At 38.1% G+C, this 25,674-nt stretch overlaps 1 protein-coding gene across 5 annotated transcripts in view; it reads left to right on the forward strand.

The window, feature by feature from the left end:
* The window catches only part of KCNQ1 (potassium voltage-gated channel subfamily Q member 1), a 336,822-nt gene that overhangs the window by 94,019 nt on the left and 217,129 nt on the right, over window positions 1-25,674 (forward strand). For 2 of the 5 annotated variants that reach the window (XM_032112787.1, XM_032112792.1), the window contains exons 9-13: window positions 1,343-1,465; window positions 2,457-2,598; window positions 3,894-3,920; window positions 6,285-6,350; window positions 9,515-9,635. In XM_032112787.1, the coding sequence (XP_031968678.1) occupies window positions 1,343-1,465; window positions 2,457-2,598; window positions 3,894-3,920; window positions 6,285-6,350; window positions 9,515-9,635 (479 nt within the window). The remainder of the gene's footprint in view (window positions 1-1,342; window positions 1,466-2,456; window positions 2,599-3,893; window positions 3,921-6,284; window positions 6,351-9,514; window positions 9,636-25,674) is intronic. The other 3 variants (XM_032112789.1, XM_032112790.1, XM_032112791.1) reach the window with 3 other exon arrangements.

Consider the following 25,674-nt stretch of genomic DNA (forward strand, 5'->3'; position numbering starts at 1 on the left):
CTGAACAGTCCCAGAGTTAATGTGAAAAAGACCCTGGTTATAGCCAGAGATTAGGTAAAAATCTTGAGACTCATATGGTATGGTTTTGTAAAGAATGGGTGTTTTTACTGTTCCCACTGATTCTTTCGGGAAATGAACACTAAATTATTGGGAAGCCTGAGACTGCATGTCCAGAATGCTGTGCTTGGCTCCACCTGAAATGATAAGGAGGAGTGGAGGATGGACAAGGAGTCGCTGAGTACCTGTTCCTAATGGTTGTGACTATTATTTCCTAGTAGTCTCAGGCTTCTGAAATCCCAGTGTAGTAAGTGCTCTACAAATAATTGATAAAAAGATTGCTCTTAAACCAAGATGTTTACAAAATAGGTACAAGACAAGAGAATGGCTCAGATGAGTGATTTTCTTTCCCTGTGCTCCTTCTTGGTTTCTTTTAGAGGCCATTTGTTTCTTCCACTATTCTGTTAATCATGGAGGGATTTATATGGTGATTGTCTGATCCTTTACTTTCCAACTGCTGTCTGTTTTCCTCTCTCACTCAGCCTTGCTTTGTTTCTTTCATCTAGGGTTTTCTGGCCTTCCCTGCTTTAGATTCTGTTTGTGTATAAGTGTGTCCTTTCTTCACGTAGTAAGTGAGGATCTGCCATTTTAATTTGGACACTCGTTATTAATTACTTCTGATATATTTACACAGTTAAGAGAGAATGCTTTGTTTCTTGTTGGTCTTGTTTCCTAGCCCTGCTTTTCCTCCCTTTTGTCTTAGAACATGGGACTTTAATCATTGGTGGTTGGCAAGAGGGAGGATTGGGTTTGGGTTTTGGCTCCTGGTTAACCACTGGTACCGTTCTGTTATGCTCTCAATTTCATTTCTTCATATGAATATAGTCCTACTGACCACAATGCAATTACTTTTTTTAATCTCTGATAGTATTTTTGTGAGGCATGGAAGAATAATTTTTGTCTTTTTCTGAGTAGGAGCCTGTAACACAATATGCAATAGGCAAAATGCTTAAAGTCAGGTAGGAAACAGGGGCAGAACATGACATTTGAACCTTTTTTTGAGTCCAGTCTAGAGTTCTCTTTCATCATTTGTTTGTTGCTACCGAGAACAAAAGTTGCACTTGAAAGGACTGATCTTTCTGTGTGGTTTCCCAGTTCTAACTATGTGGTTTCTATTTACTAAATAAGGGCTCTAAACCCTGCTAAGTTTATGTTTCCAGAGGGCAAATTCAAGAATACGATTTAATAAAGAATGACTGACATAGTACTTAGAAGTTACTGTGCTGTACAGTGAGCTACTAATCTGATTGATTAATTATTCTGTTGCTCGAAACATTTGTTCCAGACTGCATGGAGATGCTATGCTGCAGAAAACCCAGACTCTTCTACATGGAAAATATACATTCGAAAACCTGCCCGGAATTACCATTTGCTGTCACCCAGTCCAAAACCAAAGAAATCGGTGATGGTATCAGTAACTAATGTTTCCCATTATAGTAATTTTAAAATTTTTAATTAGATTGAGCTTTTTTACTATCTAGAGATGATTTGTTGTGCTTGTTTTACGGATTATTACTTGGTTTTGCATTTTTATTTACGTTTCAGTTTCGACAGTTTCAGTATACAAACGTTATAAACTATAAGTTGATCTACTTCATTTCCCCAAGCTTGACTTTTTAAATGGATCTAGGGGTTTGGAAAAGAGTAATAATGACCTAACTCAGGCACATCAGTCAGTTACTTACCGTTGTTGTTTGGAAAACTATAAAAAAAAGGAAAAAATAAAAAAATCACCACTTCCAAAATAGTAACTTTTAATTGGTTAAAAAAACCAAAAATGAAACAAATGAAAACCAACAAAACTGCTACTTCTCTCAGCTGTTGTTTTTGGGATTTTCTAAGCTTTCATGATAAAGCCATCTTGTGCCTAGATACAGTAATATTGTCGTATCAAAGGATTCCGTAAGTTCAGAATTTCTTTGTTTAAAATACAGCAAAAAATCCCCTTTGTCAGAATCTTTAGATTATGTAGTACACCAGGAGAGGATGTTGTGCAAAAATCTTCCCTTGTATCTCCAAGGTTCATCTGAGTTCAGTAGGAATATATCCATTGGCTTTGTGCTGAAGGTGTGATTTATTGCATCCATAAAATGGTAAAGATATTCTAGAATAGTTTGATTTATATAAGCTTATATAACTAGCAGATTTTTTTTTTTTTTTACTGCAGGCAAGGGATTTGGAAATGACAATGTGCAGAAATCTAATGATTAGCCAGTTTTGGCAGGATGGAGGGGCAATATAATGAGAAACACGGTGTAGGATCGTGAAAATATAATTGGTCAGGCACTCTTTTAATTGGTTATAGCTCATTGGGGACTGCATTATTATTGAAGACATCACTGAAGAGACAACTCAGTGTGACTTGGTTTGAGTAATTTAATTTATATGGGTTTTTTTAGGTTAAAAAGAAGAAATTTAAGTTAGACAAGGACAATGGGCCTTCTTCTCCAGATAGGATGCTGGCTATACCACACATCACTTACGAGCACGTGACAGAGGACAGGAAATCTGAATTCAGTTTTGAACCATTTGAAAATTCTGGTAAGAAACTCCATTATGAAATGCCAGTAACTGTGATGAGTTCTATGATTAGATTTGCACACAGGTCCTTTCTAGTGTCTGTAGGAGAGAAGGACAGAACAAGCTCTTGTCATTCTGAAGTGAGAATACTTTGCTTTTTGCCTTGGGTTGCTGGCTTGTCTGGGTGAGGTTTAACCGTTGCTTTAATGAGCGTGCTTTACTGCAGACAAACTAAATTGTTTCTCATTTCTGCCTTCTGGAAGAGCTAGTGACTCTTAGGCTGGTGCATACATTCCCCAGTTCTGCAACTGATTGAAATTACAGGGATTAGCTGTCAGCTTTTCCATGTGTGATTTACCCAGGATGTGTTACTATTGTGCTTGTATGTGAACCAAAAAGGATTGGTGTGCCTTGGCTGCACCAAACTTAGTCTGCTACATGAAACCATCATGTGCTCGTGCCATCTGCTCAGTGGAGTAGGCTGTGAATCAAGTTTTGAAAGCAGAAGTACTTAAGGTAAATGTGGATCCATCTATATTAAATATCACTGTACAAAATGGTACAGTATGAGGAAAAAGAAGACAGGACATTGATAATCACCTTATGATTAATAGCTTATTTGTATTTTCTTTTGCTGTAATGAACTTCCCATATAACTCTGAATTTACAATGTGGCGTTTTTACAAATGTACTTTTATTGGAAGTTTTTAATGTGTATTGCTCAAATTTTGGCAACGAGAGCAAAGTTTAAGTTGTGTTTTATTGATTATAGATTCTTTAAGTACTTCTGTTTTTTCTCTTCAAAAATTTGGCTGACATGAATAAATTTAATGGGCTTTAAAATAAGACAGCAACATGGACTGGAATTGGGCATATTTTAGTTCAAGCAGAAAGTCTCACCTTCTTTGTGCTTTTCTGGTGTGCTTGTGTTGTATTGTTGTGCATCATTCATGCTCTTCCACTCTTTATTGGCCTCTGCTGAGGAATGGTTGCAAATTGCATCTGGTGGTAGAAATGACATAGCTGCTAAAAGGTGGACAAGTACTGAGCTTAGTTTGTGTCTCAGAATTTGAGTACAGACACCTTTCTTCAAAACAATCAAATGACAGAAAAAATACTTAGAGTCGTAAAGTCCCACCTTTTATCACTAAATTTCTAAGCTGATTAAGGACAACACAATTTGGCTGCAGCCTACTACTGCTTTTCAAAAATCAGCTCTATAGCTTTCAGGAAAAGGATTTTCCTCTAATTTCTTCTGACACTTATCTTTTTTCTTTTTTATCTGTTCTGCTCTCTAAACTGTTACAAGTATACAGGACAAAGAGGAATGTTAAAATTGCTTGGTAAGTTGAGGAAAGTAATTCTATGTATGGCATGCCAGCTTATGACAGTGTAATGTTTGCTGTGCTTTTCATGTGTGTCTAGTGCCATATAATTTCTAAGAAGTCTTTTGCAGCCAAGGAGATCTAGGCAGACAAAAAATGCACATTCTCACACTTGTAATCACAATTGCACCCAGTCTCATTACAAAGAGGAAAGTGAGCACTCATTTATATAAGTAGATGACCTCTAATGGTTTTTTTACTTGAGGAAAATTTCTCAGGTGTATATAACCAATAGAAAAAGATAATTTTCTTATTAATAAATTGTAATTCATTCAGTGGTTATCTAAGAATATGATGCAAATTAATTTCTACATAACTACATTAAGATGGAAGAAAGCTTTCAGATTTGGCCCCCCAGTGTTGAGCATTCTGAAGTACATGCATCTGTTCCTGTAAAAATGTGCTGTAGATACTTGTGAACAGATGGGGACCCATAAATTAAATAATTTATTTTACTGTTTGTCTGGATTCTGTGATCACTTAATCAGCCATGCAGTCTTGTGATGTTTCTAATGTGCTTGCTTAGGCACTTTCTTAACAATTGATTGTTCCCCAAAGACTGTAGGATTAGAGTTAGGTCTGGGCAAAAGACTTCTGTGATTTAGTGAGAGTGCTATGAGCCACCTGTAAGTTTTCTGCTCTGAAGCCACTGCAGACAACAGAGGCTTCTTTCCAGTGATTGAGTGTAAGGATGCTCAGGCTCGGATTAAATTGACTGAAAATGCAAGGTTCAGTTTCACCCTGAACCCACATGGAACACAGGTGTAATTAAAGTGTTAAAACAACAAACCCAAACTGAATCTCCTTGTCTCCCCCTGATCAATCCTTGATTTTCTCAGTTTCCACAGCTCCAAGAGGTGCACCTCTGTTGGGGATGGACATGGTGGAACAAGATCAGGAGAGCGGCAAGAGCCACCAAACAAATCACCTGTTTTATATGAACAAGAAATTCCTTGATCTTGGGGAAATATCAGAGGAGCTTTACCAGCCATCATAGATTTAGTTTCTATTTCCCAGCCAGGCAGCCTGAGCTCGGTGGACCTGAGAGGTTACCTAACACTGTTCTCACAGCAGCTCAAAGAAAGAGGAGAGAGGGTTGTTTAACATGCTGTGTGAAAGATTACCTACACAGAAAACCGGAGCTGCCAAGTCAAAAGCTCAGAAGCAGGAAACTAGAAAGTACAAAGATAAAGGATATTCATTCAACTTCAATTTGGCCTTCAGAAAGGCTCTAGTAACATATCTATATGCTGCTTTCCCACATTCGGTAAATTTTTGGGCTGCCCACTTACATTTCAGTCTTCACACTCCTGGATCCCTTATCTGGCTTCCCTGCCAGTATCTTTGTGCAACCAGAGATTTGCAGCTTTGTCTCATTCCTTTCTTTCTCCTGGCATCATCAGTTCAGCAAAAACCCAGGAGCCGTGGCCTGTCCTGGCTACTGTAAAAATTAACCCTGTCCTGGCTGGAACCAGGACATGTGCATAGCACTGAGAGAACACTTGCAAAATGAGGGTATTTTCCTGATTTTTTTACTCCAATACATTTTTATTTTATGAGTTTTTCTCATTGCATAAAAGTAAGGCACCACTTCTGAAAAATATCACTGTCCAAATGTGTGAATTCACAGGCAGTTCTTGATGAAATAGTTATTAATAGCATAATGCTATTCAAAAGAACTAAACATAATGTAAAGACTGTTTTGCTGAGACTATTTCTTATCACTGACTCCTCTTGCTTGCCTGAAACGTTTCCCCAAGAAATTCAGCTTGAGGCAGGCACTTGGTTTAAATGATCGAAGTGGGCAGCTTCAGAAACGTTTTATGGGGTGTGTTTGGAAGCTTCAAACGTGGGTGTCAGAGCTGCCCTGTCCAGCTGAAAGCACTGGAATCTGACCAGGAGAGAGCTGCTCTGTGAACAGTGTGAACGAGAGCAAGAGAAGTCTGACCCGTGGGAGCTTGGACACCTAGGGAAAGTCTGGAGGAAAGGGGCAAACAGAGACTGGCCTGTAGGGAGGAAAGTCTTGCAGCAATTGACAGTGCCATGAAGAATGAGCTTGGAGAAGCAGTGATGCCTCCCCCGTGCTGACTGAACATTCTGCCAGCACGGAATGCACTCTAGTACGGTTTCATACAGACCATTTTCCACAGTATTTTTAATTTTGTGTCAGGTAGAACATACTAAATTTTAGGTATGTCTGCATCTCCTCAGCTGTCTGTCTGGAGCTTCTTTCTCTTTTTTTTTTTTTTTATTTTTCTTTTGTTTTTTTTTTTTTTTCTCCTCTCCTATCTCTGTTTCATGTGCATCTTCACTCTGACTCAGATTGTCAGCGCTCCTGGCCATCCTTTTCCGCAGACCAGCAGTCTTCCAGCGCTCCTTCCTCTCCAGGTAAAGCTCATAATATTTCATTTTTCCATCATGTTTCATCACCTTTGTTAGTTACTAAATCTTTGCAATGCTCTGTCTGGAGTTGTCTGCTGTGGCACAAAACAATTATAGAGCTGGTTTCAAAAAAGAGCATAGGTGCTTTGGTAAAATTTTGAGTTTGGAAGTTGTTCAGGTTGTAAATTGCAGATGTTTAAATAAAATAAAAAGAGATTTTCTGAGAAATACCGGAGGTGTTTTCTAAATGCAAAAATTAAAACTCAGATTTTTCCATGAAAGGAATACTTTAAAGTGCTTACAAAAGAGGAAGTGTAACTATTTTCTGTCTTTCTAGCCAAGTAGTCCACTATCAGAAAAACATCTACATAAATGTTATATTGTATATAAAATTGTTGTCTTGGTAATACAGAAAAAAATCAGCAATTTCTTGTTATTTTCTTTATAATCCTTGATTGAAAAATCATGGAATTGTAGAATGGTTTGTTTTGGAAAGGACCTTTAAAAGCTTCTAATCCTGCAATGAGCAGGGATGTCTTCAACCCCAGAAGAGCAGAGCCCCACCCAACCCTGAGTGTTTCCAGAAAGTTCAGAACTTCTGTTTTAAAGCAGGGGTTCTCATTTTGTGGGGGGGGGGTTATTTTGTGCCATTTCAAAGTAGTACTTGGTCAGCATTATCAGTTGAATAGTTGTGCCTGTTACCATAGTTGTGCTGCTACCCATAAAAAATAGAGAAAATAAAGCTGAGGATCCCCTGAATGATAGCAAACATTTCTTGATATACCTGTTTCCTGTTTCTTTTCACTCATTATTATACATTGAAAATTAATATCTAAAGCTTTCTCTTTTTTTTCTCTTTAACCTTCATATTTAGAAATGTTGTGTCTTTTTTTAATATTTTTTTTAACACTACTTTGTAAGAAAGACTTGGCCAAAGTTTAATGGCTATGAATTTATTTTTTTAAGTAAAAAAAATGAACTCCCTGGTGTTCTGCTTGAGCCCTGTTTCAAGGCACTTTGAGGCAGAGAAGCTCTCATTAAGGCCATGCTCTTTTTCTTAGTTATGATCTCAGAAATTTCTAAAACAGAGGGAAGGATATACCATTTTTGCCTCATACTTGATCAAATACTAATCAGCCCCTCATCTCTGTGTGCTCAGGTAAGAGTTCTTTCAAATCGGCTGAGGCCCAGTCTTGACTTCTGGGTTTTTTTTCGTTGTGCCAGTCCTCCTTTCCCCTCCCACGAAGCTGAAAAGCAATAGCTGTGACTGATCCAAGAATCGCTGTTTCTGCAGATCCACTTGTGTATGGTGTGAACTGTGTCTCTCATGAGCACAGTTTAGTCAGTGTTCAGCAAACACTTTGCAGGGCTTTAGGTTCAGCAGTTTTTATCACTTGCTATCAGGAAGACAAAAACATGTGAGTCCTTATTTGCTAGAAACTGAGAAAGTTTCGTTTATGTCTTGTAGAAATGAAAACAGTGAAAATTAGTTTAGTGAAAGCCCAGAGAAGTCTGTTTGAAAGACATTTCACTGCACATCTCTATCTGGAATTACTTTACTTGTTTCACAGCCACTCTTCTGAATGATGGCTACAGCAAAGTGACTAATAGTATGATACTATAATATTTGTATGATACTAAAACCAAAAATAGAAGCTAATGCCTGCTAAAACTTACTACAAAATTTTCATTTTTTCATTTTAAGTGCTGCAAGTGGCTTCTGTTTGTAATAAATGTATTTCCTAGCAGTTGTCTTATTTATCTCTCTATCTATTTATTTATTTATTTAAAATGGTAATTTCAGAGGTCATCCTTTCCTGTTACAACTTCTGGACTGCAGAGACTTTCCTTTTGTAGTTTTGGACAGCCATGTGCTTAATGATGAAATACTACTTTTTCTTATGATTGGCTTTTTTTTTTTTTTAATTCAAATCCGTTTCTGCCATATGAAAATATCTAATTACCTGAGTAGAATGGTTGCATTAAAAGGAAATAATTGTTTCCAGGTATCCCCACTTCTATTCTCAGAAAATATCGGCTACATTTAAGTAGTATATTTAATCTATTTCTGCTGTATTCCTTTAGGTTTTGTGTGGCATTCTGGCAGGGCGTTATTTACTGCTATATTATAAAGTATTTTATTTCATATAATAGATTTTTCATAAATTGCTACGTTATAATTATTTTATTGAATATTCCTGCTGGTTGGACAGACAGAGGTTTCTATGGAGTTGTCACAATTACCTGTGATTTATATGGAATGTTACCAAGTTTTATTTTCTTTAAATTTATTTACAGTCATGTAAACCACACCAGTGGTTTTATTTATATGCAAATGTTGCGGCTTCTCTAACAAATTTTAGGTTCGTGTTGGAAAAAACACTGAAAGTTAGTATCTGACAGGACTTCACAGCCTGAGTTTAAAAATTAAAACTGTAACACTCCCTAATTCCTTGGATTCATGAAAGTGATGATATGCAAGTAACTTTGCTAGTAAAACTTTCAATATCAGAAGTTTTGTGAATCAACCTTCCCAGAAAGGACCTCATCTTGGATGAACTGGAGATCTTGCCACCTGTCCTGCGTCTGAGCCCAAGGATGAGGTGGCCTCGTGCCTTAGTTTGAGAGGGAACCATCAAACTGTGTCAGACAGTGTGACAGGAGCTAACTGCTCACCAGGAAAATGCCTGGGCTCCCGTTTAGAGCTGGGGCTTGTTTCTTGATCTTGGTGACAGCAATTACACCTCAGAATCTATTATGAACTGAAGCATGAAGCAGAGATGATTTAAAAAGGAACTGTTCTTGTCACTGAGTTGCACTCATGTACTATTGCTGTAGAGCAGTGGTCCATTCACAACGGAATTGTTGCAGTACAAGAAATTTAATAATGCATGAAGCTCTCTGTCATATAGATTCTGAACATTCTAGTGTATCAGGAGTACGAACAAAAAAAAGAACAACATACTGGTTTTAAATCTTCACCAGAAGTTGAAATGCTTTGTGCAGAAGAAGAGTTAAAATTTTGCTTTTCTTGAAGTCTGCAGTACGTGCCATTTTGGTAGCAATTTTTATTTTCAATATTCTTTTGAAATACACAGTATTTCAGGGGTCCAGATGAGCAGCAGTCAAATGCTATTGCTTGAACTGCTCTCTGCATGTTTTTTTCCCAGTCAAAAAGAGCCCGGCGTTTCTAGACGTGAACACAGGACCCTTCATCAGGACCAGCAGCTTTGCCGATGAGCTTGACCTGGAGGGTGAGACACTGCTGACCCCAATAACTCACATCTCACAGTAAGTCCAGGCTGTTGACCTGTGCATTTGTTGACTTAGACAAGAGAAGGCAGTTCAGGTGGGAGGAGCTGATAGGGCTCAAATATCTCAGATATTTGCGTCAAACGCTTTTCACCTTGAGGTTGCTGTATCCTGTTTGAGTGCCAGTAAATCTTTGTGCTGACCTAAAGGCAAGTTCACTTGGCTGGGACACAAGGCTTTAGTTTTTAGCTCACATCTCTGGGCAGCTGGTGGCTGATAGCCTCAAGATTTTTACGTGGAGAGGCAGTGTGTGGGAGTACTTGCCTGGTGAGAGTTCCATCACTCCCTCCAACATTTTCCAGTGGAATAGCTGTAAAGTGCAAATTTTAAATGATACTTGGTCTCTCCATTTCAGCAGCACCTTCTCTAATGGTCAAATTATGTTCTACATTGGAAGAAAAGTTCTGTTTGATCATTATTATTGCTTTGTTGTATATTAAAAAAATTACCTGAAATAGGCCTGAAGGTTTGTGAGGGTTTGTTTTTTTGTTTTTTTTGGTATTTCGCCTTCTGAAAGGTTTTCCACTTGTCTTTTATGCTAAAATGTTATCTTCAGGTTCTCAGGTTATTCTAAAAAAAATGAGAGTTGCAGCAGATTTTTCTTTAAATGCCTTTAAAAACAAATCTTCCGTCATTGTTTAATTCAAAATCCTGAAAAATGTTTGTTATTTGCCATAGTAGATGTGTGCCAGTATATCCTCTAGCAGAGGAATGAAACAATTTAATCTCCTCTAAAAACCTGAGGATTTCTGCAGTGAAACCACAGATAAAAATTCTTGGCATGCTTGTATTTCTGAGGTATAAAACATGCAGAAATGCCTGCTGCCAATTTCCAGGCCTTCCTCCTATACAATATAATTTGCAGAGAAGTGCAAACATTCTTTTTAGAGCCGTTTTGGAAGGGCATTTATTGAAGAAAAAAAAAAAAAAGAGGTTTGTGTGGAGTCTTCCCTCTTCCCAAACAAAGGTATTTACATTTTCATCTGGTTCACCAACGTGTACGTCTGTCTGTAGGCAGAGGATTTAGGAGACTTGTATTCTGGAAGATTTCTTAGTGGAACAAGCAGGAGGAGGAAGTAATGAATTTCCTCAAGCCTTAGAAAAGAACAATGGAGCAACAAAACCAGATCTAGATGTTTTCTCTATGTAGCTTTTTAAAAAAACTTTATTTTGCCTCAACATTGCAAGGTTTTTTTGTTTTTTTGGTTTTTTTTAATAAGCTTGGGTGCTAAGTGTTTCCATTATTCTTTCTGGGTTTGGGAATTGTTTAGTTATTTGTTATTGATACATTTCACAAGTCACTCTATTATCTCTTAGTCCAATTTGTGTAGCAACTGAGATTTTTTTTTTTTCCTATTAACTATTTGTGGGAGACCTTAGAATATAAGTAGTGTGTTTCAGATGAAGACCTTTACCAAATGAACACTCTAGGCTTTTAGTAACTTATATAGTTCTCTTTTACTCCCTTAATTTTTGGTTGTAACCTTGTTGAAATTTCCCTGGATTGCTCTAAGTCATGAGTGATGGGGTGGTACAAAATGTGTCCCCCGTGGCTTGAACTGAGTCTCTGCTAGGGTGGAAGAAAATGGAATTCATTGGTTCTTTTAAGACTTTAGGTTTAGATTCAAAACTGAGTAAATTGGATTAAATGTAAAACTGGATAAAATATTAATTTAAATGTGTGTCTTTGAAACATGGGTACCCAAAATGTACATCCTGAGAACTGTTCACTTGGAAGTGCATTTACTTTGTATGCAGTTAATTAAAAGGCCTTAAACAGTGTCAGATCAGCCTATAGATATAAGGGTTTGGCAAAAAGTTAGTGAAAATACTGTGTTTTGTGATGTCAGTTGGATTATCGATATTCCTGGATGCTGAAGACCAGTACATTTCCCTGAGTTATTCAGACAAATGCTTCATTTCAAAGTCCTAGGGAACAAAAATTTATGAGCTAGTTACAGATGTTACTGGGACTTGCCTGTTACACATGTGGGCATAGAATTTAGGGTCAAATTTAGGATTGCACTTCAGATAACAGCTCTGTGTGCAAAGCCACATAATAAGTTTCTGTTTAATAAGTGGCTGCTCATTTCAGGTCCATGTCTGTATGTGTTTTTAATTCAAGCTTGAAAGTTATGCTGTGCCTGAGGAAACCTAAGATGAATTAGTTTGTTCTGATGTGCCCAGTTGTGAAGCATTTTATTTCCTTAAAGCCATCACATATAAAAAATATGATCACTCCAGATTTCTTGATGAGGAAATAAGCAACCATGCAAAGTCTAAACCCAAGTACTTAACAAAATTATAGCACCAGCTATATATAGTGTAGACTAGTCAAATTAAGTGCGAATATATCTAGTTTCAGGTCTTAAAAGCAATACATACTCTATCAGAGAAACAGAAACATGAAGACATTTTCAGAATTGGAAGCATAATGGAAAACACTTGACCTGAGGATGCATGGATTTGGGATTCGTGGAACTATTTCCTGGCCAGTTATATATTTGTTGCAACACGTGCATTAACTTATCCATCAGAAAGGTGACTCCAGAATAAACACTAATTTTTGGAAGTCATGAATACATGAGTAAATTTTACACAGTTAAGTTGAGACATACAACTAGAAAGTGGCTTTTAGTTGACAGTATGAGAAATACTTCCTTTTGACAGATAGTACAAATATGTCAGAAGAGTGGGGTACCTGCTGTGGTACTGAAAAGCAAACACTTGGCATCCTTGCAGTTTAAAAACCAGTGAGGCTGTTCTTTTACCTCACTTGTCCTGGAAAGTAAATGACAACTTTCAACCCTTGTGATAAAGGGCTTAAGGCTTCTAGGCCTGCTTGTTTATGCAAAAATTTGTTCTCTTTCGGTAAATGTAGGTGCATATTCTCACTTAGTTTAATAGGACTGGTTCTGTGTCCAATAATAAAAATGCAGCTGTGAGGGTTTTTTTGTGGACATATGTCTGACTCTATTTAAAATCTATAAATGATGAAATAAATGTTGTATTTAATGTAGCCCTACTTCTGTGGAGTTGCTAATGGGAAATCTTTCATTAAGAAAGATTACTATATCAGTTGACCACTATCAGCACCCCTTTGAGGAAACAAAAATAATAATTAAAGGACATTAAGGCCTGATGTTCAAACAGGACAACCTGTAAAATGATCTATAACAGTTTAAAGAATGCAGTATGCAGTGTGTTGTTTGTGATAGAACTTGTCCCTTCGGTTTAATGCTTGCTGTGGTCTGTTGTGTTGTAAAAGTGAAATAGAAAACTGGACTGCAGCAATACCACCCCTTTCCTCTGGACTTCTCACTGGTTTATTTCTCTCTAATCTGTGTGTTCCCAGATTGTCTCCTGTTCCCTGTTTCACTGTGTTGGCTCTTTCGTTTTATTTGCATTTTAAAGCAGTGGAAAATCGATGCTACTTGTGGCTGAGCCTCAGTTACCAAGAGGCTCTTGCCCTCTGTTTGTGTAATTGCTTAATTTCAGCATTAGTATGGATCTAGCTGACTGCATGTATTTCTGGGTGTAAGCACCAGCTAACATGGCATACTTGTGATCCTGTTATTGTCTGTAGCAAAATAACAATAATTCTTGATGTCTTAATGACTCTTCCCCAGATGTTTCATGTACCTCATAACTGGGGTGATGAAAATGCATTTAACTAGTTCAGCATTGGGTTTGTCTATATACATATAGAATAATTGCTTTCCTGCAGTGACATACTGATGTGCTCTTAGATTTTATACAGTGAGCTTATGCTTAAAGAAAAGCTTTGCATTAAAAACGAAAAGCAGTTCCCTTTGTTATTAAGTGTATTTCCATACTGAAAAAATTCTGTGTCATGACATCAGCTTCATTTTCACTACTCTCTCCATCAACATCTTGAATGTGGAACAGAGCCTTTTAGAGATTGTATTAGGAGTAAGAGGGAGACTCCAGTGGTGGAGGTGTTTTTAAAAATAAACCCTTGTTAAACAGCGTAATAGATGTAATAATTAAGCAAGCATATTAAGGGCTTTTTAATAATTTCCAGATCAAGAGGACATGATAACAGTTGGATGTTTCTGAATGGTTGAAATGGATGCTTTTGATCACTTTGAAATATTTGAAATAAAGTGTGCTTGTAAACACTGAGTGCAGTGTCCATGGTGCTGCAGTTACCACTGGCTTTTGTAGGAAATGATGTTTCCTTTGTCTTTACTTTTATATTTTTACGAAGTGTTCTGTGTTTTAATTACCAGTATATAGTTTGTTGGCAAGAGATACAAGCACATTGCCTAGAACAAACAGTGCTGTGTTTGTCTTATAACTGTCTCTTTTCTTTTGGATTATCAGTGAGTGGAATCCCTATTTGCTTTGATTTGCTAGCTCATATTGTAAAAGAGTCCTGCTTTTATCTTCTTCTATACCAAAATGATCCTCTGAAGTCTGAGCAAATATTTCAGTTTTGCTCTCAAATGGGCCAGATGGAAGAGCTGACTTCTGCTGTCACAAGAATTCCCTCTGAAATGCTGTTAACAACACTTAAACCATGACTTCCATGGGGTCCATTTTATCATTAATGACAGGGCACGTTAGAAGAACAGCAGTGATAGCAGCTATGTAAGAACATGCTTGAGTTAAGACCAGAGCTTAATGTTCAGTCATTGCTGGTTACTGTCACGTGCCATTATTCCAGTCATTTACTTGACTTGCAACAGGAAAGGCTTCGGTGCTTGCTGTACACTGGGCAGCATCCTCTTTCATTCAGCATATTTCAGTGTGTCATCAAGCTCCCTTAGGAATTCTGCTTACAGTCTGCTGATTTAATTGTTTACTGAAAAGGAAAGGACTATTTCCCTCAGTTACTCCCTTTGGCATGGAATAGCATTATTAAATCCTCTGGTTTTGTTACAAATTTACAATAAACTTGGCCATAGAAATTGACCTAGAACTCTGGATGTATCAGGAATCTGATTGTTTCATCTATTCAGCTGCAGGGAGACACTTAAGGATATGAGATGTCCCTAAATCTGGTTTAACAAGAAGTCAGAAAAGTTCCTTTTTCAGCCAAAGACTCCAGAATCATTGTAAATCAAGCCACTCTAATGATTTCAGTGTCATGATCGCATTCTGATTTCTTGTTGCTGGGTGTATGGGAGAGCAAAAGAGCTGTGGCAGTCCAGCCCTAAAAATGGCTAACCCCTTGTATGAGCAGTGATGAATGCAGTATAGTCATCAGGGAGGACTCAAAGCATCTCTGATGTGAGAAAGTATTAGTCTGCTGTTAGTCCCAGTTGTAGAGGGCTGCAGAGCTTGTCTGCAACTCAAGAGCTGGGGTAGCTGCAGTAGAGCAGGACATCAGCAAACTTCTCTCTTAAATGTTGAAAGGCAAATGGATATTTTAGTGTGTTCATCATGGTTTATAAGAACTTTATTTCTGGCTTATGAATATTGATGCTATCTAGGGGTACTGCCAAAATTAGCTATGGCATATCCACTGTAGCAACGAGCTAATAGCTTGGATGTGTGGATTAAAAATCCCTATAAACTCTTCCCTGCACCTGGAAAGTACCGTAGCAACTGCTGTGCTGAGACAAATGTGACATTGCCAGGTGCTGTTGCATCTGGATATATTTATTCTGCCATCCTATGGCTCACCTGGAAGCTGTTTGAGCTGGGGACTGTTGGTGTTCGTATGATATCGAATCGGTGGGATCCCAGCACACACAGTGTTCCTGTGTTCTGCATGCAATGTCCACGGCAGAGCTGGCCAAAGTGGACTGACTGTCTTCGTAGTACAGGCAGTTGTGTACAATATTTATTTTTATCTGTGGATTAACCTGAGATGTTCTGAAGACTTGGGCAGTTCTTCATGGTGTCTTATTTCACCCTCGACGCTGTAGTAACTGAGCAGCTTCTGACAGTGCAGTGAGTGGTGTGGCGAACATCTGTCCCATGTGGTTACTTGCCTCTTTTATCTCAGGGAGAAGTTCTTGTGTACTGTGGTGGGTGGTTGCTTTTTTCATAGATTAGATAGAGTGTGCAGTTCATGTCTATAGCTCTGAAGACCAGAAGGGATAATTAGATTCCCTTTGATCCTGTAAAAGGCTGTAGCGCTCCATCAAGCTGCAGCATTACTGTGCTCTGTTCTTAATATGAGCAAAATCACAATCAAAGGATTGTATCAAAGAATTAACAAGATGAAAAAAATCAGGCAGGAACCTAGAGTTTGCAATTTCACATTTCCTCTTTTTATTATGTTAACTTTCTATCTATTTTTTTTTATTGAAGAGGGGAGTGCTGTCATATACTGGTGCTGCTACTTGGCAGAAGTCAGTACTGGACAAATACCTTCTGTGTTGGAGGTTGCAAACCTGCATGAAATAATACTCTCATGCTCTTTTCTCCCTTGCTGCAAATTGTCACTGATGTACTCAAGTGCAGTGCAAAATTACTGTTTGGCTATTTTATGATACTGACATGGTATAAAAGTAATGTGTTGACTTTTTCTGGTATACAAAACGTCTAGGCAGAAGCTAAGATAGCTGAGCTATTTCTTTTGTGTTGCAGATGAACGTTGCATTCCTTGGTCTCCAAGTGCTGGTTTACATCTTGATTGATGTTAAGTAATTAAACCAGACTCCAGCTGCTTAGTGATTCAGAAGTACAGGGCTCCTATGTTGTAAAAACAACAAGCAACTCCCCACTTACTAACTTTTATCATTGTTTACTTTGGGCATCATGCAGAATGATAAGTGCAAAACCTTTCTTTTCTTTTAATTTTTATTGGATGGGAGAGACAATTAAAATATCCCACTTTTTTCTATTACTAAAGAAGGTTAAATTTATCATCATCTTGAGTTAATTCCAGAATTAAAATTCAAGGCATAAATAAATATTTTCTGTTATGAGGATGGAGAATGGCTTTACTTTTTGTTTAGATATGTTGGATACACCAAAAGAAGTTAAAAACTTGATTAATTTATAATATGTGCACTTTTGTTGGGTGTTATTTTATCCAATAAACAGGATATGCTTAATTCTTTTTAGTGTTTAGGTTATGCAGAAAGTAATAGTTTTTTACTAATAGGGTAACAAAGTTACAAAGTTGTGAAATTTAGTATTTGTAAGTACCATTTAGATTGGAATACTCCAAAATCTATGGGCAGCACTATGCCCACAGATGCTGCAGAGACTGTGCTAAATCTGTGTAGCAAACACACCTGGATTCAACATCACGGCTTTCCAGCAGGAGTCAGCCTGGTATCAGCATGAGGTTTTAGGAATGCCTGTCAAGGTCAGTGTGTGCCAGCCAAGAGGCATAGCTGACCACTGAGTTTTATTCCATGTGCAGATACAAACTAGTAAATGAGCAGTTTTAGCAAAATTATTATTCTGATACTGGTCAAAACGTTAGTGTTTGTAAAAACAACAAAAAAAAAAAATTCTTTAGTGAGACGATGGCTGTGGATGTGAGTGTCGTCACAAATATCAGTGTCTGTGCTTGGGGCAGAGTTGGAAACCAACACTGCCTAACAAGGAAATAGTTCATCTAATGGATTTTTGACCTAATCATCTAGTTCCAGGCTCAGCTATCAAGTCCAGGCATGGAACATTATGGTATTTAAAGCCAATAGCACATGTGATCTTTGTGCTTTAATACTTGGATCACTAATTTTAATAAGGTCTTGTTAGAGCATCTTTTTTCATAAAGTGCACTTTGTTGGAAAAATGGACATCAACAGCTTGTGTAAATATTGCTGAATAGTGCACCAGAACTGCAATGCTAAAAGAAAATACCTTTCTGTAAAGTGTTAATGCACAGGGAAACAATTCCAAGAGGTGTAAATGGGTTAGTTTACCTGGCATAATACTATAATTGTACAGGAAATTGCATGATGTACATTCTGTGGGTGTAAGTGACCTGAAAATTGCTTTATTATCAATATGTTTTTCTTATTGACTTCATTTCACAGTATTTTACAAAGAAATTGTTGCAGGTTTTTTTCATAAGCAAATGCTGCTCCCAGTATGACCAGTGCCCAGTTCAGACTAAATGTAGCATTTTCCTCTTGCTGTGTTTCTCTGGAAATTCTATTACAACACTGACACATTAAAGACTTTTCTTCTGCAGCTGCTGTTTCTGATCACTATTGATGATTTTTTCCAAAGCTAAAAACATGGCCAAGTGTGATTAACACTCTACTGATGTAGCAAAGCTTGCTGCAATGGAAGGTTTTGGTTTAAATGTTTGCCAGATCCATAGCAGAGGTGTAAAGTGGGGATCTCTCTGCGTCATCCTGGATGCTGGATGTGTGAAATGCAGCATTGCATGGCCTTGGCACTTGCCCTGGATAGAGAGCCCATAGGAGATCATGGAACTGTTGACTGAAATTTGTTTTCATGTGTCTTCAAGGACTGGCTATAGTTGTGATTTCACTCAGGGTCCCGGGGGCTTTTTGTAATCCCCATGTGTAGAACTATATGTTTTGTTTTACTTCCAGCAGGAAGTTCAGCTGGGAGAAGCTTAAAGTATTTTCACTGTCTTGCAGACAAAATACCTTAAATATCTTAGACTAGTTGTCAGCCTCTTAGCAAACTAAAGCTAAGCACTGACCTATTGCCCGTGGTTGTGTTTTGGTCTGTGTTTTTCTCGGGTTCCTGTATCCCACTCAGTTCTGTGGTTACTGAGTGCTTTTTGGGATAAAAATAAATGCAGAAGCTTGTCATCACTACGGCCAGTTGCTCCTCTATGTCTGTCTTTCCCAAGGAAAATGGATGTGTTTGTGTTCATTTTCTCCCCTTTTTCTCCACAGGTAAAATGCAGAGTATAGTGTCAAAAGAGAAATGCATCAGAAAGTGGTAACTGTTGTTGTTTGTCTGTCTTTGTGCCCTTTTTGGTCAGGGGCCTGTCCCACAGCCAAGCCCCATCTCCTGCGCAGCCAAGAGTCACTGTACAGAGATGCGGCTGTTCCTGAAAAGGGGAGTTGTTGAGAGTGGTGTGGCTCCCAGGGACTAGATCTTTCAGGAATTTTGGGACCCTAAAAATTGCAGCCTTGGAAACAGAGGCAGAGAATGTTCAGTGTGACACAATGTCCTGCAGAGAGCTGGTGAAGTGAGCAGAGCACAGCAGAAATGTAACATTCATTACATGAGTCGTGGTTAGTGAGAGGTTGTGAAGCTGCATTTTGTAGCTGCAGTGATTTTTTTAGAGATGGCACTTTCAAGGAGGCCAATTCCATAATCCAGTCTGTGTATGGAAAACACCAGGTGATGGCAGAAATGTTTTGTGGTCATTTCAGAACAAATATGAAGGGCAGTGAACAGAAAGCTGGATCTTGCATTACTTGAAATTACTTGTGTGTCTGTGTCTGACAGTAAGTTCACTTTGTTGAAACCTTTAATATGTACGTAGTGAAAAGTACTTGAACTGTCCTCATGACTTGATTTTTTTCCCATGTAGTGCAGCTTTTAATTGAAAAATCAGTTAAGCCCTTGTATCTATTTTTTTCCTAATCAATACTTATTTAGGCACTGTCTATAATTTGAGAACAGCTCATAGATACCAAAGTCATACCAGAGCTGACACCAGTATGTATGTAATTAGATTTTTTTTTTTAATAAATGCAAACAAACAAATTGTGAACCAACAACTTTATTTTTTTAAAGGAGATTATTTTATTAAAGAAATTCTGGTATTTAAAAAATAGTTCTTCATTTCTATTTGATGATAGAACCCCAAAATATCACAATATTCCTTTGTACAGTGTGAAAGAAAAAGTATCTATTTTGTCTTTCCACCCTATACTCTTTGCTGTTTTTAAATTGGGCAACATTTAATGGTTCTTGTTATTATCCATTGCATAGAATAAGTAAGTAATGCAACAGGAACAGGAAGTCAGGTACCAAATTAAACAGATGTTACAAAACTTCATCCGTGTTCTAACTGTGATAAATACACTAAAAAGCTGAAATGGCAGTCATTATTCTTGTTTTTTTAATTTCTTAGTACTTCACACTTTTTAAGCTTTGTGAGAAAATGTCTTTATTTTGAAGGAAAGGTAAAGATTTGCATGTGTGCTTTGTCCTAGAGGATTTGCACTGTGGTTGGTGTATATGGAGCCTATGCCAGGAACCGGAAGGTAGAAGACAAGAAATAGCTGTGTTTGAGTCCTAAATTGGCTGCTGGGATAATAAATAATGGGGGGATGCAACCACAGTATTTATTCTTCAGTGAATTTAGAAAGTGTTCTCAGTCCATGTGCTTTTTATTTTAGAAACCTAACCCAGTCTTGCCTATGTAAAAATTTCAGATGCTAATTTTGAATTTTGTGAGGGTTTTGTGGGTGGTTAGTTTTTTGGTTTGGTTTTTTTTTCAGACCACCCACATGGGGGCACCTGCCAGGGTTTTTGGGGTACTTCCTCTACTCGGCAGGACTCTGAGGTTTTCTGTAAGTGTATGTGCTGGGTCTCATCCATTCATCATTATTACATCTTAATGTAGGTTTCAGGTTTGCTAAATTATGTTAAATCACTTCCATATTGAAACACATGAATAATTTTAAATGACTGTGTGCTGCGAACAGCAGGATCAGATTATTAGAGCTCTTAATTGTTTCTGTCTTTTTGTCTGAAAGCTTTGCTTTCAGGCTTTTGCTGTGAGTTATGAACTGGCAAATAATCTGTACTATAGGCCTTGCAGTATTACCACCAATGGCACATCTGAGACGGGGTACAACTAGGAACTCTTTCTCTGAGGGAAGCACAGTTTAAAGGTATGAACTTCTCACAAAAACAGTTCAATATAAATCATACCTAATGGATCTGTAGTCAGTATAGTTTGCAGATCCCCTGAGAGAAGAATGTTTAAATATTTAAAAATATTTGGATGGCAGGAGTCTGTTGTTTGTTAGTAACTTTTTTTATGCATGCAAGGTGTCTCTGTATCAGCAAGATCTAAGGATAACAACAGCAGCAAAAAAGAGAGGAAGGGAGGAAAGGATAAAAACAAGCCAAGAGTCTGAAATCTGAGAATATTCACATCTGAATTGCAAGTTTTGAGTTCAGTTCCTACCTGATTAGGCAAGGCATTTGTGTAGACTGCAGAATATATAAAACAGGCAGTGGAGAAAGGAGATTGATAGCTCTACAGAGTTACACTTTGATGGAGAAAACATTCAAAGTGCACATGGCAGTAGTGACAGGTCTGGTACAGAGACTGAAAGAAGAGGAGGAAAGAGTTTTGATAGTAGGAAAACAAAATGAGTCAGAAAGCTGTACCTTAGTTCCTGGGTTACCCTTAACCCATCTGTGCTTCCTCTGGTCAGCTGACTGAAATGCTGGAGCACTACTAATGCTGGAATGAATTGGGTTTGGGGAGGGTTGGAGAGGAAGGGTGCAAGTCTTGGGGATGCTGTGGGAGAATGAGAGAGGAGGAAAGAGAGTAATTGAAGGATGTAAGGTTCGGTGAACAGGAATAGCCATATCAGCAGCGACAGAAGGAGGAAATGAGCTGAGGATATGGGAGAAAAGTTGGCTGATCTTGGTGATACCACTGGATATGTTTATGTTTGGAATGTGATGCCTTTAATTCTGTTGGCAAATTGGTTTATTTCAGACTAAATAATTACAGTTTGCTTGATGGCTGCTTCTTTTTCTGATACTACATCTGTGATGCTGCATTCAAGACACCTTTGTGCTTCTCTAGGAACTATGTGGATGTATGTTCAGAAGTAGTAAGTCCCAGGAAATTAACTTTGCCATGTCTTAGCTCCTAGGTTTCTATCCAAATAATCTGAAAAGTAAATGTTTGTCCTGTGTATGTCTGTGTCCCCACTTGGACCTCTGAGGTCCTTTGGGAGTTTTCCCGTGGTAGTACAGTTTGTTTCACATGTTAAACCCAGGCTTCTGTGTTCAGAGCTGCCAGTGAGTCACACTGGGTATCTGACCCAGCGAGCTCAGTCCTGCTATTTGACTTCATGTAATTGGTTTCATAACTGAACTACAGGGCCACCAAGGTAATTAGAGGGATGGAGCACCTCTTCTATGAGGAAAGACTGAGAGAACTGGGATTATTCACCCTGGAAAAGAAAAGGCTTTGGGGTCACCTAATTGCAGCCTTCCAACACCTGAAGAGAGCCTACAGGAAAGAGAGAGACTTTTTACAAGGATATGTAGTGACAGGATGGGGCAATGGCTTCAAATTGAAAGAGGAGAGATTTAGATCAGATACTAGGAAGAAATTCTTTACTGTGAGGGTGCTGAGGCACTGGCACAGGTTGCCCAGAGAAGCTGTGGGTGCCCCATCCCTGGGAGTGTTCAAGGCCAGGTTGGATGGGGCTCTGAGTAATCTGGTCTAGTGAAAGGTGTCCCTGTCCGTGGCAAGGCTTTGGAAGTAGATGACCTTTAAGATCCCTTCAACCCAGGTCATTCTGTGAAAAAAGAGACTGCATAAGGAAAACACCCTTTGAGAGGAAAAAAGCTGTTGTTTTTTTTTTTTTTTTCTTTTTTTATAACCTTATGTTGTTAATAAACCTGACAGTGATTTAAGATCCTATCACTTTGGAATTGTGCACTGCTCTTTTCCAAAATTGCTTTCTATCATCCCTACCTTACATTTTGTTTTGTCATAGTTTCAGGAATTGTAGGGCTCTAGTTTCGTACTCAATAAACTAGATTAGTGAGTTTTTAGTGGGGTTTTTTTTCATATTAAGACAAGAGATACAAGTTAGAGATGTGAGAAGTCACCCTTCTAATGGGAGGGGATCTAGTTCGGCACAAGGGGGCAGTCATGTTATATATGAAATTTTCCCTACTTTGGAGTTACTCAACTATGGGTTAATAGGCAATTGGGTGACTAAATTAGCATTGTAGGGTGGCATGAGTGAAGTCTTACATTTCAACAGGTTTCACTGATTCCCCAAATAGAGTGTTTGCCAGAATTTAGAAAAGATTTACTTGTAATCCTTATTTTGAAGGGGAAAAAAATCTAAGTGTGTATGATAAACTGTTTCAGTCTTAAAGGTTAAAAATACTTATCTATGTATGTATGTGATAATGTCAGTGTTAGATGAGATGACTGCAGTACTTTCCACACTTGTCTCACCTACAGACATCTCACTCAAGTGTTAATATCACCTCAGGATTGTGGAATAAGAGGAAATCTAAACATAACATACCTTTTAAAAACTCTAGATACAAAGGATTTTAGTTGGAAAGTGTGCTTGGTTTAAAAGTTGCTGATCTCTGAGAGAGATTGAGTAGGAGATGACTCCAAATTTGTTTTGGACATGAGATGGGATAGTTCTCAGGAAGCTTTATTTCCCTCCTTCTAATGCCTGCTGCTTGCACTCCTAACAGCCAGTTGGGTGATGTTCAATAAAATTACTGAAGATTCAGTACAATTACTGTGATCAGGGCTTCTTGGGAAGCATTAAAACTTAAAGTTGGCCAGATAAGTGATAGTGTTTTCCCTCAGTGACTCTGCTTTGTGTTTGAATGATCCAACTACTCCCAGTAGGAATTTGAAACTGTTTGATTTGCCTTGCAGGTGAAGTTGCATGAGCACAGGGCTCCAGAATTATAGTTTTAAAGTGATTTTATTCCTAATCTGTCATGACACATTATGAGCAAGTCTTGCAGCATAGGTCTTGAGCACAGCTTTGCACACAAGTTTCAAACACAGGTCCATGGTGAGAATAGGTCTCAGAAGAGAATGCAGGGTGGAAAAGAAATTAACAACTTAACATGTTATCTAACTCTTAAGTTTGGAATCTGTTTTCTGTTAAAAGAGAACACACATATTTAAAAGCTGATAGACCTTTAGTATTCTGCTGCTGAACAAGGTTACCTATAGCATTCTGTCACTTTAGCATGTCAGAATCTCCCTGGTTTCTGGAAACTATTAAAAGAAAAAGGAAAAACCCTTGAAAGATGAGGCAAAATGTTATAAATAGCAATGGAACCACGGAGTCCTCAACTGGATATAAACAGGGTGTAAGTGACTCAGAGGGGTGATAATCCTGAAGTTTATGTTGCCATCTCCTAGTGTGTCTCACTTGAGGTCATTATTGTAGAAAGTGGGCTTTTCCTTGGAAAATTATGGTACTTGGGAAGTTGCATTTTTTAATGTTTCCTTATCATGGCTCATAGCATTTTGCTATATATTTTTTGGGGGGCTGAATATTAGTTTCATCAGATATTACATACTTTGCTGCCATGAAAGAATAAAAAGAATCAGATTATTTGTCCTTCATGAATTCCCTTATTTTAACTTCCTTCGCTAGGTTGGATCAACAAGAAAAAATTGGGTAGATGTGCATACGCTGCTGCATTGGGTTATGTGATCCTGTTGTCTCCATGTCGCCCATCCCCAGATGACTTTGGACCTTGTTGTCTGGCCTTACCTTAATTTCATAGGAGTTAAGTCTAAATGATACTCAATTTCATTAACTAAGCAGTTGTGTAGGAGAGAAGGAAGAGGGAAAGCTCACAGGTGGTTCCTCCACTGAAGTGAAAGTCTTACAACCCACAAAGGGATCTAAACAACGAGGTTTTGTAAATTCTCCTGTGCATAAAACTATTTCTTTCACTAGAGAGAGGATGAGATGTTACCAAAGTTGAGAGCTGGGAAATGCCTCTAATTTAATGAAGTGAAGCCCTACGTAAGTAAAGATGCCAGTATACTCCATGTGAGCAATGAAATTGTGAGGGAGATGGCTGTGACAGGCTTTCTCAACTGTGTTTGCACTTCTTGTGGGAAGCCAGTATCTTTACAGCAATTGAATGACTGACTCCAGGAGACAACCCCTGTCCTCCTGGTAATTTTTCTGTTCTTCTTGACAGGTAGGTTCAGATTGATTTCATCTGACAGTTTGATGGACGTTTCAATTCAGGGAATGAATACTTCACTCTCACTCAAGGCCAAACTAGTGAGATTACACTAACCTTGAACTAGGTATTTCCACTTGAGCATCTGTCTGCTTCCAATGTGAAATCATGTATATTCTACCCCAGATAATAGAGGGGAAAAGTACATATAACAGCTCTGTTTGGGCCAGATGGGGAGAAAGGTACTGCAGCAGTTCTTTGACAATGTAAGGCTTAAAGCATCAGTTGAAGTAATTAATTTTTCTGACAGCAGTCAGTATGTTTTACTTATCTCCATTAAAGGACAAAACAAGTGAGGAGTACATGAAGGCTGAACAATTTTTTTTTCTTGAAATTACATCTGATAAGAATTTTGTAGTAGTCCATCACTGACTCTTCTCCAATACTTGTTCCTCTACGCTGTTGCATCTGAGCTCTGGTTTTGATGCATTCATGAGAGGGAAAGTGCTGCTGCCTTATGGGCACGGAAGTAAGCTGCAGAGTGTGCTAATCAGTCTTGGTTTATTAAAGGTAGGTGAAGATGTTCTTAGGAACCTTTCTGTAAGATTGTTAAACTACCTTTTTTATCAAATGGAAATAGTTAAAGGTTTTTTCATCAGCTTGTCGTGGGACTTGACAAATCCATGGATAAATTGGTGGCTGGATTAATTTGTCCTTTTGTCCCTTTTTCTCACCAGAAAGACAAAGTATATAATATCATAATCTGTCTTGTATTTTTAAAAATAATCTACATCTACCTTTTTCTCTTGTGAATTTTTGCTATAGGATAAAAGTTGCCAATAGCTGAAGGATGAGAATCAAAGTGGTAGCATGTATATTTTCAGAAGTTCAGTTTTAACTTGGGCAGAGGCTCATTTATAATCCCCATTGGACAATGCGTTTGTTCTCTTCGACAGCTGAATAAGGGGAAAAGACATGTTGAAAAATGTGTTCCTGTCCTCTCTTTCTGTGTGCTTTTCTCTACATCTGTGCTTAGCAGAATCCCTGAGGGTATCCTGGATTGTATTTACCAGGAAGAAAGAATACCTGATTAGACTAGCATTACTCCTCCTGATTATGGTGTCATCAATTAACTTATATGACTCAAAAGTGAAGCTTGCCAGTCATTTTAAAGCTCTGGATAATGAAACTCAGG

The sequence above is a fragment of the Corvus moneduloides genome, chromosome 6, assembly GCF_009650955.1.
Source record: "Corvus moneduloides isolate bCorMon1 chromosome 6, bCorMon1.pri, whole genome shotgun sequence".
Classification (NCBI taxonomy): domain Eukaryota; kingdom Metazoa; phylum Chordata; class Aves; order Passeriformes; family Corvidae; genus Corvus; species Corvus moneduloides.